The sequence below is a fragment of the Neurospora tetraspora genome, assembly GCF_033439725.1.
Source record: "Neurospora tetraspora strain CBS 560.94 chromosome Unknown B0H65scaffold_4, whole genome shotgun sequence".
Lineage (NCBI taxonomy): Eukaryota > Fungi > Ascomycota > Sordariomycetes > Sordariales > Sordariaceae > Neurospora > Neurospora tetraspora.
In genome coordinates, this window is record NW_026944386.1 from 4,209,379 (window position 1) to 4,224,272 (window position 14,894).

Consider the following 14,894-nt stretch of genomic DNA (forward strand, 5'->3'; position numbering starts at 1 on the left):
GACGCCTTCAGACCCGACAACCCGCCGAAGCACGCATGGGACGCGTGGAACTCCAATAGAGGCTCCGCCTCGGGGGATCCCGTCCCGGGCGGCTCGATGGTCGAGGATCAGTGACAGGATCGATCGCTCCCGCTGGACTCACCGCACCCATACCCCACAAAGCTTAGTATTGAGCTACACTGTAAGATTAGGGGAGATCTGATGAAATACCTACTAGGGTGGACTGCCTGGATGTCGAATTGCCTGTCGGGTTTGTAGATTTTCAGGACGAGTGTAGCCGGCCGCGCTAATGAAGACTCTGAGCCTCAGAAGCCCGAAATATGAGCAAGCGATAGCCGCCCACGTCGATGCTGCGTCCACGATTGCTAAATGTTGAGAGAAATATGCCCGAAATCATATGGGAGATGTAAGACAAGCACAAACAAATCAGAAGATTTCGGAGGGAAGAAAACGTTGACACTCGTGTAAGGGTTCAATAACCAGGGGAAGAGGTGTCGGAATGAATGCTGAAGAGTTGGATAGTCAACGGGCCCTTAACGGGCACCGCTGGACCCTGAAGGAAGTGGAAAGAAACATAGATCGCACGCATGCTTTCTTGATCTTCAACGACGCAACGGCATATTGGTATCAGATTCGGTTAGAAAGGGGCCAAGATACCCAGAGGGAATAGCTTCATTCAAAGGAAACTGAGCCAAAATATGGCACGGGACACGGTAAAGAGAGATGTTTCGCTGGAAGGAAATAATACAGCACTCGGCTGTATGTACCGACCAAGACCAAAACAAGACACTTTGTGTCGTCTCCGTCTTGAGGTGTTAAGTAATGATCGAGACCAACTAGGACCAGGACACTCGCCCATGTCATCGCCCTGACACCTCAATGTCTCGCCATGTATTATCCTGACAGGCAGAAAAAAGAGCGGTCTGCTAGGAAGGTCTAACAAAAGGTCACTCGCGAAAGGTGCAGTGATTTCTGTTCAATTGGTCTTGCCATTGGTGCTGGCTGGTTCCTGAATGGCAAAGACACACACCTTTGGTTAGTTTTCCGCCCAATGAGAAGGACTGGGAGACATCACGAGAGGATCTCATGCTGCGTGTGGCTTGTGTGTGCTGTGTGATACGTAGGTACGCTGAGTTCACGAATTGGTGCAACGATGCCCTTTTTCGGTCGGTAACGCGACACAAATAGGTAGAGACTCGTACGGCGTCCTTGGTAGTGTTCGTGACCCATTGCACTGGAACTCGACCGACGTCCGGTGGTGGTCCGGTGGTGGAGGTGGGATGCCGGGAGATTATTTTCCAAGCTTGGCTGAGCCTGGCTCACCTGAGAGAGCCAAGGCTTGGGGCCGAGGTCAGCTTCATTGGTGGTGCCCCCCTTTTTCATATACCCAGTAGCGGGATGTCCTGAGGTGATGGAAATGGCCGATTCCGTGATGAATATCGAACACCTAACCACAACCACAAACCACAAACCACAACCACCCGGCGATACGGAGAGAAAAAGTGGGGGGTTCCCAGCACACACCAGCACGGGGTGACCCGACCTGAAGCGAGAAAAGGAGGCTGTTAAAAGTCTGGTGGTTGACGTTGCATCCCGGCTGTTTTCCCGAGACCTTTCAAAACCCCCACGAGGCCATCAGACTTTGGGGATACCTTGCCCTTCACGGTAGCTGCTCTCAATGTCTCTCACCGTAGCGAGCGTAGCACAACGAGCCGCCCTCATTGATTTGCCCGTGTTTCCCCAGAAATATGTTAAGCCCCCCTTGTCTCGCTCTTAGACCTTCCCCAGACCTTCGGCTTCCTTCACCGATCATCGACGCTTGTCAAAGACGACGAACGAACACTCGTTAGGCTGGCGGCAAGTTTCGTCCCTCCCGTCTTTTTCAACTTGCCACCCATGGTGCTTCTGAAAAAGAAAAGAAAGAGATTGGCGTCCAGATCAACCAACGGGCCCACCCGATGTGACAGTGGTTGACGAATCCGTGGCTGTTTGATACCGATAGGGCTGCAATAGGCTTCCAGAAACGAGAGATTAGCGAGCATCACGGCCCAGGCGTGCCGGTGATAGTGGAAGTGTGATTCTGGGTGATAAACGCCCATATTGCCTCGGGAAAGTGTGAAGAGGCTTTCTGAGGCTTCTGAGGCTTCACGTTCACAAATCTCCTCATTCCCGTGGCGAAGCACTCAGTGTGAATAAGATGATGGATGAGAACTTGCAAGGGCGCTTTGAGAATTGCGGAATATGCATCGCCTAATCTGATTCCGTAACCAATGTGACCATGTCCCGAGTCACTTGATGGGAAAAATTGCCCACTGGGATCACGACACATTGTCGGTTTGAAATGGCGCTTGAGTCGGCCTTGTTGGTACCTGAGCTGGCCATCAAGGTTGACAAGCTAAAAGGTACTAGACCGTCAGTACCTACCGTAGCGTAGGCCGCCATGATCCTTCGAGGAAAGGCTGGAAGGTCCAAGAGAAAAAAAAAGTTTTTCTTTCTTGTGGTTGACGTGCTTCTTCACGATGTTACGGTTGGGTTTCTGGTGTGTTGTTTACGAACTGTCACTGTTACGGTAACAGTGGAAAGTGTAACGGAAATCCCACTGATTGCTGCCCAGTGCGTGGGATTCTTCGTTGACAGGAATGCAATTCGCTACCAGAAACACGAATTCCGCTTCCGAGGAGTCTGATGATGCAGTGGCGTTGGAGAGTCCAAAATCCAAGACAACAAACCCATCACAAGTTGCGGCCAGATGCAACACGAATGCAGCGGAAATGCAGTTTCCCTCTGATAATGTGAAAAGATACGGTAAAGATACGACAGTCCCCGCCTGAAAATCCATGGTGCCGTTGTTGCCCTGCATGAGGGTTTTGGTGATCACAGGAGAAGAAGGAGCACCGCACTGGCTGCAGCAGGAGGCGTGGAGGCGATGGCATGGACGGGAGGCACTCGAGAAGACTGCAACGAATCTGACTGTGTCAAAGTAGCCGCCATGTGTGTATTCCCCATAACACTGTAGCATGGCTCAGATCCGCTGCTGGTTGACCGCCTTCCCTTGGCCTAAAGCTCTTCGGAACAGGCCTGACCATGCATGATTACGCCGGTCACGCGGGATAGGTCTAGAACTACCTTTTGCATTTTGCACTGTGAGGAAACATTGGATGACGACAGCGAGCCCGCTCCATCCCGCCCGTCACTTCCATCTGTGTGTTCGTTATTTCCACCTCCAATTGCGCTGATATTTCACTGTCGGCAGCATTCACCACTGCAGTCTGCACCCGACATCCATCTGTACTGCAGTGCGACACAGATGTACTTTCCATTATCTTGAGTCCCACAAGTCGTCGTCGTTGCCGTCTCTTCTCTTCTTTTCCTTCCATGAGTCAATATCAGACAAAGGTCGCACAACGTGAACAAGTGAAAGCGATCTCGGCTCCCGCGGATGATGACCACCTAGTAAGTTACCTTACCTTACGGTACACGAGAAAAGTGTCGGAACCTGAACAGCCATCTTGCGACAGTCTTTCTTTCCAGACTCTCCACAGCTCAGTCCACCGCGAACCCACAACCTCGTTGGTCCCTGGAACTCGAACTGGGGCTCGTTGCTCTTCCCCCCATGAATCACCATCTTTAAAGAACCAACCCGACCCCGGCCCTGCCTGGTACAATACCTGGTCTCCCCCGTCACAACCCCGTATTAGCCAGCCTCGACCTTAAAGTGACCAGGGCTACAACTGGACGACATCCCGAGATCCGACCACATCATCAGCCGACCCCTTTTCCTTCTTTCTGGACAAAAGTACAAAAGCCACCCTTTGTCTCGAGCGCCGCCGCACCGCTGTCCGATAGACGCTGGACTTCCTTGACGATTCCCGCCTCGTGCGCTCCTCATTGTTTCATCCGTGGACACAACCCCCGTCCCGTCCTCGGCCATCTCGACCACATCCAGGCACACGCCATCACCGGGGGGTTGGTTGCATCGCTATCAGTGCACCGCGGCACCCACGGGCCACACCCATATCAATTACCAATACCACCACCAATCCCACCATTGCCGACGCCATCCGCAAAGAGGGGGACCAACAGAGATAACACTCCCCCAACCAGCAGCAGCCGGCCATACCTCCGCTACCTCCGCAGTTGGATTCAAATCTCTGCACCAAGAGACTGCGATTTCGCCGCCCTCCCGATCAAATATACACCCATAAATCGCAACCGCACCGTTCGTGCCCCCTTGCGACATACGAGCCGTCACAAAGCTGGCAAGCTCGGCCGTATCGTCTTATATCATTTTCATCCAACCTTTGAAGCGACACAATGGCAACCTCCCGAGAACGGCCCAGGCGAAAGTTTGCGCCCGTCCCCGTCGAGACCACCTTTGAGAGCTACCGGAAAGCAATCCCAAATGGCGAACCTACACCTAGTCCGTCGCCGCGCTCACCATCACCGCCACCCCGCGACAAACGAAGATTTGCTCCTCAGCTAGTCGAGTCCTCCGTACGAAGATCCCGCCGCGTTGGCGATGAAGGTCCTGCCACCAAGCCCACCGATAAAACAGACATCACTCCCTACACCAATCACATATATGCGCCCAAAGCCAAGAGAAGATTCGAACAGGGAACATCGATAGCATCGCCTACACCCCCTGCCCAGAGGAAAAAGGGCCATGCCCGCCGAGAATCGTGTGATGATGAGGTTGCCGATGGCTTCTTCGACCTGGTGGCCCGGGATGCCCAGGCTCAGAAAATGCAAGAGATGGCCATGAGTGCCTTCCCGAACAGTAGTGAGCGCATAGGTGGCGCTGAACACTTTTACGTTCGCGAAGGCTCGGAGGACGATGAGATAGCCACGAGAGGACGAACTCTGACGAGAGGACGACCTCTTCATTCGCGTCGGAACTCGTCGGAGGAAGACATCAGTTGGGCATTCAAGGAGATGCAGGAACATGCGGAGATGTTGCAGAACGAGGCCAAGCGTGGTTTTGAACCAGAAAGAGTCTCAACCCTCGAGTTGGACAATATGAGCTTTGACGAGCCACTCAACGATGTGATGAACCTGACATCTACCTCTAGGCCATCTCTCACCGGTTCCCCTCTCTGGACATCACGACCTTCACCCGCCAACCTGGGCCCGATTGGTGAATCTCACATGCCACTGATACGGTCTGAGTCACCTCTACCTGTCATTGGTGAATCCACCATGCCGTACATCCCACCCGAATCGCCCCCTCGTCGCCCAATAGGCGAGAGTTTCATGCCATACATACCCTCGGCGCCTCTGGGAAAGGCGCCTGATATGCCGTATGCCCCCTCATCTCAGATACCCCCAGACACTGCGTTTGGAAACCATGGATATACCTTCCAGCCGTACGCTGAGCCCGAGCGAGACATGTCGTTGGAACGCGCGAGGAATCAGCACCGACTACGGGTGAAGGGTTCACCTCCGATGCTCGGCCAGGACTTGGTATTTAGGATGTGCCAGTCCCCTAAACAGACCAAGCTGGAACCAGATCATCTATGGGATTTGGAGAAGGAAACGACAAAAGAGGATGAAAACCGTGACCCCAGTGAGCAGCGCGGTCTGTGGCGTGGATACTGCTATGCTCATGATAAGGACGAGCATATCATTCCGGTTGAGCGACCACAGTATCTCAACACTCCTCACCCTCCACAATCGCCTCGTGATCCCTTTGCGCAAGCCTTTGGACAGTCGGCGCCAGCTGAGTTGAGCGCAGAAGGAACCCCGTCTGATGGTTATACGAGGACCATGTCTCTCCAAATCCCCGCGTCACACCCTGAGCATCGCACCAAGAACAACGAGCCCAAGGGCCTCCATATGCTTCCTTTGCAAAGTCTTGAAGAGAGACTAAAGAAAGAGAAGGCGGCTGCCGATCTGGAAGAGAAGATTGCCGCTGAATTTGACGACCATTTTGTCACACAAGTGTACAACTACCTTTCACTTGGTTATCCCGCATTGGCAAGACAGTACGACGAGGAACTTGGCAAGATTAGTCGGATCCCCGCCGAAGAATTGGAGCGCGACGACTACGCGATTATGGAGAACCTCTGGGGTGGCAATGACAAGAAGACCAATGGGGACGCTAAACTCGCTCCCAACGGTGACGCCAAGGCTACGGGCCACATTATGCTCGATAGTGAAGAGAAGGACGATACTCCCGAGGAGAATAGGTGTCCTCGGTGGAAGGCGCTCAAACAGTACATCTATGAGTGGGCGAGGCAGCACCCCGACCTGGACGCCATCAGTCCGCAGGCTTGGGGCGTGAGAGAAAGAAGAGGCAGTTGGGGACTATAAGGTCTCCTGGCTATGTTGCCTCTACTGTTGGCTTTTGCGTCATGGCTTTTCTTTCATGTGTTGGACGAGTCGTAGGTACAACATGGAAAGATGACGTGCGGAGTGGAGACTCGATGTGTGCCTAGCGGTACATCACGACGACGATCACTTTTCTTGGGTTGCATTTTTAGCGTCGCGATCAAAGCTTATTCTGTCATTGTTTCAGGGCGTCCTTTGTTAATTCTACACGAGTATGCTAATGGGTTCGGCGTTCTCGGTATGGTATTCGACGGGACAACATTCCCTATTGTTAGCGACAACATGACTACTGTTCCGACACAAAAGCATTGCACGACGGGCATAACATTGACCGCCCTTGACTGTTATTTTGATGAATACGACTTATGACGAGTATCTCTTCTTGTGGGCCGCGGTTTGTTTTGAGTGGGAATGGTACGCAAAAGAGCAACAAAAGGGAAGCTTCTAGGCTAACACCACATGGTCGGAGGAAAGTAATGGGTGAACAACAAGGGATTATGAAGCCTCTAGACCTACATCATGCCAAGTATTCATATTCAAAGAATCATCAAGCTACTACAGTAATTCTTACATGCACCTCAAATCACCTCGCCTCAAATCTTAAAGTCATTGTCGTCCCTCAAGTCTTGTAACCGAGTCATGTCGTCTCGAGCTTTCCGGCCCTTCATCGGTCGGGAGTTGCGAGGCAAAAGTCAAGGATGAGACAAATTTAACCATGGGAGGCGGAAGACGGGACGGCCCTTGAAATAAGCGAGGAGGCGAGTCAAACCCATCAAGCTGTCAAACTGCCGCCGTCGGGTTGGGTGATTCTGTTTTCGGGTTCGGGTGTTTTTGGAAACAGGATCGGAACTGAAAACATTCAGCCCTACGGGAAAAGGGGGCCGGGGCCGGCTGAGAGACACAGTGTTATATGTACTGTGGGATTTGGATATTGGACGGGTGACCCACCTTTGCCAGCCAGGGAGGTTCTCAATCTTATTGCCGCTGCCGGAACGACCCAGGGCAACAGTTCGCTAAACAACAGCTTATCATCGTCATCCCTCCGTGCCGTGCTCCGTCTCGCGAACACCCAACCACGCCAACCCTTTTCCTTGCTCGACGTCGTCACCTACCTTTGTGCTTCTCGAATAAATCACGGTTACGGAACCTGTTACCGCCAACCGATCTACGACGACGAATAATTGCGACGCCAGCACAGCGCAAAGCAGCGGACCGGGATGGAGCAATCCCCCCTTACGCAACAGCCTCGGCCGGAGGCGTTCCAGGCCAAAATTGTGCAGCTTTACCATGAGCTGTTTAAGGTGTGTAGCTTCTCTCTTGGGGGTTGTAATGTAATAGGTAAAAAAGGAGCTAACGTCAACTGCGCTGTAGGTTAGTTAACATCACCGTCGTCAACTCCCTTTCCCTATCACATGCGCCGCGCGCGTGCGTCTCGATATTTACGATTCGCCATCTCTGCCTCACTGTTCCCATCCTTCCCCGTCAAGCTGAAACAACCGACCCTCCCAATCCTTGCGCGCGCAATGCGACCAGACAAGCAACACCACTCATCTCATAAGCAACCTCGCATAACTAACCTATTCTCCCACCGACCAACAGGACCACGACCACGACGAAGAATACCTCGACCACCACTCCCCAACCCAAACCGAAGGGTTCTGGACCGAATTCTTCATCCTCAAACCCTCGCGTCCCGCCCTGCGCCAAATCCTCGACCCCATCTCGCCCTCCGACTTGCTCCATCTCTACTCCTCGCAAACACGACAGCTCTTCTCCCGCGCTGTGAGCGCGCTCAAACCCACCAGGCCTTCCTCCTCCTCCACCGCTGCCTCTAGTAGTCAAAGTCAGAACAAGCAAGCAAATGCGCTCGACACGCTATCGGTGTTTCTTGTCAGCGTACTAGGGAAGAAATACACGAACCCGAGCTCGGATATTATTGAGGTTTTGGCGGGGTTGGATAGTGTCGACCATGTCTTTGGGGAGTTTGTGGGGGCGTTGGATGGGATTGTGCGCGGCGGGAATGGCGGCGCGACGAGTATAGAGGTCCGGCGCAAGGCGGTGGAGGTGGCGATGGCGGTTACGGCGGGGGCGTGGGGGACGGGGTTGGGGAGTTATTTCATTCAGAGGGATATGTTTCCTGCGCTGATGAAGGTGAGTTTTGAGCGGCCTGGGTTGGTGTGGGCAGAAAGAAGGGAAATGGGAGGGAAAGGGGAAGGGAGAGAGAGCAAAAGGCTGACAACCGGAAACAACAGCTTATACAAGACACCGAGACGACACAAGATATTGTCCTGCCGTTCACGCTGGTGGGACTTCTTGCTAATTACAACAAGTTCGAGTTCCAAAACCCGTACCAGATGCGGTTGAACGACTTTGTCAATGAGCAGACGATACAGAAGATTATCAGAGCCGTGGGTCAGGCGTGTCTAACGCTAAGGGGGCAGTATGTCGCGGTACAAGAGGATCTGCCTGAGGGATGGTCGATAGCGGGCACGCTGAGTATGATTGGGTTGGTGAGGTTGAATAAGCACAAGAAGCCGGTGTATGATGCGGAGACGCAAAAGAGGATGTTTGCGGCGCTGTAAGTCATTGTCCACCTTGGAGTTGAGAAGACACAAGGACTAACAACAGCAGACCCGGCAAAGAAGCAGCAGTCCTCCTAGCAACTTACGACTTTACCCACGCCAACAAGCTCTTCTGCCACAACCTCGTCACTCTCCCACCACTTGCCAAAGGCGACGAACCGCCCTTCTCGAGCTTCCTCTCCCTAACCTCCTACATGCTCCAACACGCCCACTTGTCACAACGCACCACCCTCTACAGCCACCTCAACCTCATGATCATCCGCCTCCTAATCGAAGACCCCGTCCTCTGCAAACGCCTCTGCAGCTCCGAACCCGACCACAAGCACCCCGTCCGTCTCTGCCGACAACGCTCCCCTTACCTCCCGCACGTGCCCGGGGACCGCGTCCTCGCCACCGCCGTCCTCGACACCATGATCGACGCTGTCAACCACAACCTCCGCCGCCGCCTCGACGTCGGCCTCTACACCCTATGCGTCGGCATCCTCCTCCGGCTGATAAGCTACATGTCCCGCTCCCGCACCCGCCTCGAGTACCACTGGCACGAACTCTTCCGCTCTCTTTTGTCCTTAATCCGCTTCCTGACCACCTACGCCTCGGACCTCAAGACGCTCCTCGTCGGCGGCGGGCAACAAGGCCAGCTCGACACGCTTTTGGATCTGGTAGTCAACACCCTTGCCCTCGGCCTCTCGTCAGGCGAGTCCTTCCTGCCGACATCAGCAGCCTACGACGATTTGTTTTACAAGATCGTCGAGGTGGGTGATGTGCTGGTTAAGTTCCGCGATGTGTACGGATTGAAGAAGAGACAGAGTAATAGTATTGATACGTTGGTGAACGTGTCGGCGCATTACAAGGAGATGCTGGCTTCGGGAGTAAATAAAGAAAAGTTGACGAGCGTGCAGGTTGCGGAGGTGATCAAGCAGGGGTATGAGACGTTGAGTATCCAGGCTAAAGAGGGGCTGGATAGCTGGGAGCGGTTTAGGGAGGCGGATGAGAGGGGGTTGTTGAAGAAGATGGCGAGGGAGGCGGTGGGGGATGTTAGGGGGCTGGTTGGTGGTGGTGAATAGTCTGGATGGATCTCTACTGTTAAAATTGTAATGAGTATGGAAAAGGCGTTTGTCCTGTTTTGTTAGCGATAGATGGGATAGATTGTGTTTGATGGTCTACTTTGCGGGTTGAAGCTTAATGTCGAATCGGCCGATATCAAATGGACTGAACTGAACTGAACGGATGAGATGAGAATACTCTTGTGCCTGCCCGATGGAACATGGTACGATGGTGATGGGGACTTTCAAGAAGTTCAGCTCCAACAGCTCTCAACCAGTGGGACCTGGAAGGGGACACAGAGGAGTGATGTCATTGCCCCTGAGCACGATGGACCCAGCTGTCCTTATCGTGCCCCTGACTTGACCGAATCAAGACTCAAAGTAAACAAAGGGTACATCCATCTTCAGGGGGGGTCAAAGCAATCCCCTTCCACGGTCCCAGGGTTACGTGAAAGTGATAAGGCGACCAACCAGATAAGGCGCATTTGTCCTCCCCCTTTCCACTTCCCTTGCTTAAGTTGCCCTGACAGATTCAGCCCAGGGACCTCTGCCTAGCCGCGCTGCCCATCAAGGTGCACTGCCCTACGTACCTTGCCTTTCAGGTGCAGGTCAAGCCCGCTTTCTGTCAGGGCCGTGAACTGTCAGGGTCCTCTGACTGGGTCAAGCAATATGCAAAAGACATGGAATGACAGGATGCAAGTTCCAAAAGTCGAGACGGCAAATCCGATGGTTGTGAGTGGATGGAGTCCACGGAATAAGTGGACCCCCTCGTGGCTTACGGAAGGTGTGGATCGTTCGAGACAGTCAGAATTTCAGAGGGATTCCTAATGGGCGAATGCTGATTGGCTGTGTCGGTTACCGGGCGGCTCCGAGGGCCAAGCTGATTGCCATCATGTCATATGCTCGGCTGACTTCAGTTGAACTTGGCCGCCCCAACTGTTCTTCACAATCGAATTCCCGCCAAGCACAACCATCAGAGGAAGACACTCAACCACCGAATCCTGGTCTTGTCACAGCCCTATGATTCTGACCTCTGCAATTCCCCTTTCTTCTTCCGTACATCATATTACTTCCACCGCCATACTATCGCCGGCCTTCCTGTCTGCGATACTACATCACACAACAACAAGAACAACAACAAGAACAACAACACCACTCAAGATGAACGCGCAAAGGATCCTTTCGAGGAGGACGCTCTCGTCCGCCCTCTGCAACAGCAACCGCAACGTCGCTCACGCTCAGCGCCAATTCAGCACGACGCCCTCGCCCGCCGTCACCGCTTTCCAGTCCTACACTCTCCCCTTGCATCCGCCATCGCCGCCACGCTCAGGCAATGATTCCATGGCTTTCCCCGTCCAGCCGCCCATGCCGCGGGTACACGAGACCAGACCTCACAAGATTGCGTCGCCACCGCAACAGCAACAGTCACAACAACTAAACAACAACTTTGCGCAAACGTCATCACCATCTACATCGTCAACGACTCCCGCCGTCCCCAAGCAAGAACAAACCAAGACCGCCACCGCCGCACCACAACCCTCCTCCGCCGCCACGCAACCAACACCCTCCAAGCCCGCCCCCCGCGCCTCCCGCCTGCGCGCCCCGCGCAAGGCCCCCATGAAGCTCACGCCGGCGGCCGTCGAGCACCTGCGCGCGATGCTGGACCAGCCGGACCCGAAGCTGATCAAAGTCGGCGTGCGCAACCGGGGGTGCAGCGGGCTGGCGTACGACCTGCAGTACGTGGACAAGGCGGGGGCGTTTGACGAGACGGTGGAGCAAGACGGCGTCAAGGTGTTGATTGACAGCAAGGCGCTGTTTAGCATTATTGGGAGCGAGATGGATTGGGTGGAGGATAAACTCAGTCAGAGGTTTGTTTTTAGGAATCCTAATATTAGTGAGTATCCCCCCCTTTCCCCCGTGTGTCCTGGATGGATATGGTTGGGCAAGAAGCTGACTAGGTATTACAGAGGAGCAATGTGGTTGTGGAGAGTCGTTCATGGTATAGAGGGGGTTGGATGAGATGGAATCTCGGTTAAGCTAGGGGCGAGCCGTGGATGCCGAAGCACCTTTCAGCCTTGTCGGTTGCGACACACACCACATGACTTGAGAGAGAGTAACGGTCTTCACTGCAGTGGCCCCCCTGGTGCATCCAGAACGACGGATCTCTTCGATAAGTGGTATGCGTCATTTGTCAGCGCTCGCGCGCATGGGTTTTTTCTTTTCGGCGAAAGCATGGGTATTGGCGTTTGGGTAGAGAGCATTATTCCCTTTCTTGTTTCTTCTTTTCCCATTCTGGTCACACAGATATGGACGCGTCTATAAAGGGCGTTTTACTTTGTTGGTAGTGGTGTATAATTTTTCTCCTTCTTTTCTTTTAGCACCACCATTTAGACAAGGGAGAGGAATGGAGAGGTTCATCAGTGCATTCCGCGTTTACTAGTGCACATATCACTTTTCATCTCATCTGAGCTTCCATCTGGTGGTCATCGCCACTTGCCTTAGCTCTGCCGTCATGCTCTCCATGCCCCTGACGCATCCTGTGGTTTTTGATGGCTGATTAATGCGGCTCAAATGCGGGCACCTGTCAACTTACCCCACATGGTCCTATCCGCATAGAGTAGTTCCTGGGCGACAGCGAACACTGCAGCAGCAGGGACCAGTGCACAGCTGTGAACACGTCCAAAAATCAATTTACGCCCTACAAACGCGTCTCCCGTCACCTCCAATTTCTCCTCCGACAACCCATTCTTGCTTCGTCCAAGGCGACCTCTTGGCAATTCGCCATTTTACGACATTGGGAAGATCAGATATTGCTTCTACTTTGCTTTCATCCTACGCATTGGCCCATGCGACACCATGGCGGTCACTTGTCCGATCTGCAACCAGGCCGTCAAGGGCCTCGACAAGATCAACAGCCACATCGACTCCGGATGCCAGTCCTTCCTCGAGACAGAAGCTGAACCCCAAAGTAGTGGACAACAAAGTACCCAGAACGGAAATCTACCACCAAGCTCAACCCAAAAGAAACGAACAGCCGCCGACTTCTTCCAGACTCCTGCCAAACGACTGGCGGGGTCAAAGATACCCATTGCTTCAACACCAATACCAGTTCATGGCAGTGCTGCTTCGACTGCTGCGCAAACCCCGAGGACGGGGACCAAGAGGAGGTTTGATGATGGACCGGGATTGGATTCGCCTTCGGTAGACGCGGCGAGGAATAAGAATGGGGTCAATGGGAATGGAGAGACACCACAACCGAATGGAAATGCTGGAGGAGGAGCAGCAGGAGGAGGAGGAGGAGGAGAAGTACAGCCCAGCCCACCGATCCAACCCCTAGTAAAGCGCACAAAAACGAACAACCGATCCGCTCCCCTAGCCGAGCGCATGCGCCCCGGCTCTCTCGACGACGTCTTCGGCCAAGACCTAGTCGGGCCCAACGGCGTCTTGCGCGCGCTGATCGAAACCGACCGAGTGCCCTCCATGATTCTCTGGGGCGGTTCGGGAACCGGCAAGACGACCATAGCGCGCTGCATTGCGCAGCGCACCGGCAGCCGCTTCATCGAGCTGAACGCGACCAGCTCGGGCGTGGCCGAGTGCAAGAAGTATTTCGGCGAAGCGGCCAACGAGCTCCAACTAACAGGGCGCCGCACCATCATCTTCTGTGACGAGATCCACCGCTTCACCAAAGCGCAACAAGACATTTTCCTCAAACCCGTCGAAGCAGGCACCATCACGCTCATCGGCGCCACCACCGAAAACCCATCCTTCAAAGTCGTTCCCGCTTTGCTTTCCCGGTGCCGAACTTTTACTCTTCAACCTTTATCGCGCGACGACCTCCAGCGCATCTTGCTACGAGCCCTAAAACAGGAAATAACCGACCAACACCTCCCCCTCAGCCCACTAATAGACGACGAACTCCTCTCCTACCTCTGCGCCTTTGCCGACGGCGACGCGCGCACGGCCCTCAACCTCTTGGAACTCGCTTTGTCCCTAACCACCAACCCCAAGCCCTCCTCTTCATCAGATCCAAATTCTGTCCTCCTCACCAAAGAATCCATCAAGCACTCCCTAACCAAAACCCTCGTCTACGACCGCGCCTCCGACCAACACTACGACACCATCTCCGCCTTCCACAAATCCATCCGCGGCTCCGACGCCGACGCCGCCCTCTACTACCTGGCACGAATGCTCCAATCCGGCGAAGACCCGCTCTTTATCGCCCGCCGCCTGGTAGTCATCGCCTCCGAAGACGTCGGCTTAGCCGATAACACCCTTTTGCCGCTAGCAACAGCTACTTACACAGCCACACAACAAATCGGTATGCCCGAAGCTCGTATCCCCCTTGCCCATTGCACCGTCGCTTTGTGTCTCGCTCCCAAATCCACGCGGGCATATAGGGGACTTAATAATGCTTTCTCAGCGTTGAGGGAGCCGGGGGTTGCGGCGTTGCCGGTGCCGCTGCATTTGAGGAATGCGCCGACGAGGTTGATGAGGGAGATGGGGTACGGGGCGGAGTATAAGTATCCGCCTAATTATCGGGGGGGAAGGGTCAGGCAGGAGTATTTGCCGGGGGAGTTGGTGGGGAGGAGGTTTTTGGAGGAGAGGGATTTGGGGACGGAGGTGGATCCTGATGTTGAGACGGGGGAGGGTGATGGGGATGGCGGTGGGACGGAGGGGGTGAATGGGAATGGGATGGCGTAGGGTTGTTTTGTTGATGGTTGTGTGGCTTAGGGTATGGTTGTTGATGATTGATGTGCATTTGGAGCGTTATAACGGTTATGGATAAGTCTACTCGTTGGCGGCTGGCGTTTGTGTGGATTATACATGTTGACATAGCATTGTTTGGCTTCAAAAAGACATGGAGCGGATCAATGGACACTCTCTATTTGAGAGCTGAACTTACCCCACCACCCACCCCTTTTTGCTTCGTGCACCACCTTTT

The 14,894-nt window shown here is 54.0% G+C and overlaps 4 protein-coding genes across 4 annotated transcripts; all 4 read left to right on the forward strand.

The window, feature by feature from the left end:
• Positions 1-4,123: 4,123 nt before the first annotated feature.
• Positions 4,124-6,501, forward strand: B0H65DRAFT_210128 (uncharacterized protein). Its single transcript, XM_062821922.1, has one exon. The coding sequence runs from the start codon at positions 4,315-4,317 to the stop codon at positions 6,307-6,309; it is 1,995 nt and encodes a 664-aa protein (XP_062682219.1). The 5' UTR covers positions 4,124-4,314; the 3' UTR covers positions 6,310-6,501.
• An 832-nt stretch (positions 6,502-7,333) lies between these two features.
• Positions 7,334-9,973, forward strand: B0H65DRAFT_525664 (uncharacterized protein; the record flags this gene model as incomplete). Its single annotated transcript, XM_062828837.1, has 4 exons — positions 7,334-7,628; positions 7,927-8,478; positions 8,580-8,905; positions 8,959-9,973. Exons 1-4 carry the CDS (start codon positions 7,545-7,547, stop codon positions 9,971-9,973), a joined length of 1,977 nt encoding a protein of 658 aa, XP_062682220.1. The 5' UTR covers positions 7,334-7,544.
• A 1,140-nt stretch (positions 9,974-11,113) lies between these two features.
• Positions 11,114-11,957, forward strand: B0H65DRAFT_509270 (uncharacterized protein; the record flags this gene model as incomplete). The annotated part of the gene is made up of 2 exons (XM_062828297.1): positions 11,114-11,846; positions 11,920-11,957. 2 exons carry the CDS (start codon positions 11,114-11,116, stop codon positions 11,955-11,957), a joined length of 771 nt encoding a protein of 256 aa, XP_062682221.1.
• Positions 11,958-12,526: 569 nt separating this feature from the next.
• Positions 12,527-14,777, forward strand: B0H65DRAFT_210204 (uncharacterized protein). Its single transcript, XM_062821923.1, has one exon. It carries the CDS (start codon positions 12,809-12,811, stop codon positions 14,651-14,653), a length of 1,845 nt encoding a protein of 614 aa, XP_062682222.1. The 5' UTR covers positions 12,527-12,808; the 3' UTR covers positions 14,654-14,777.
• Positions 14,778-14,894: the final 117 nt, after the last annotated feature.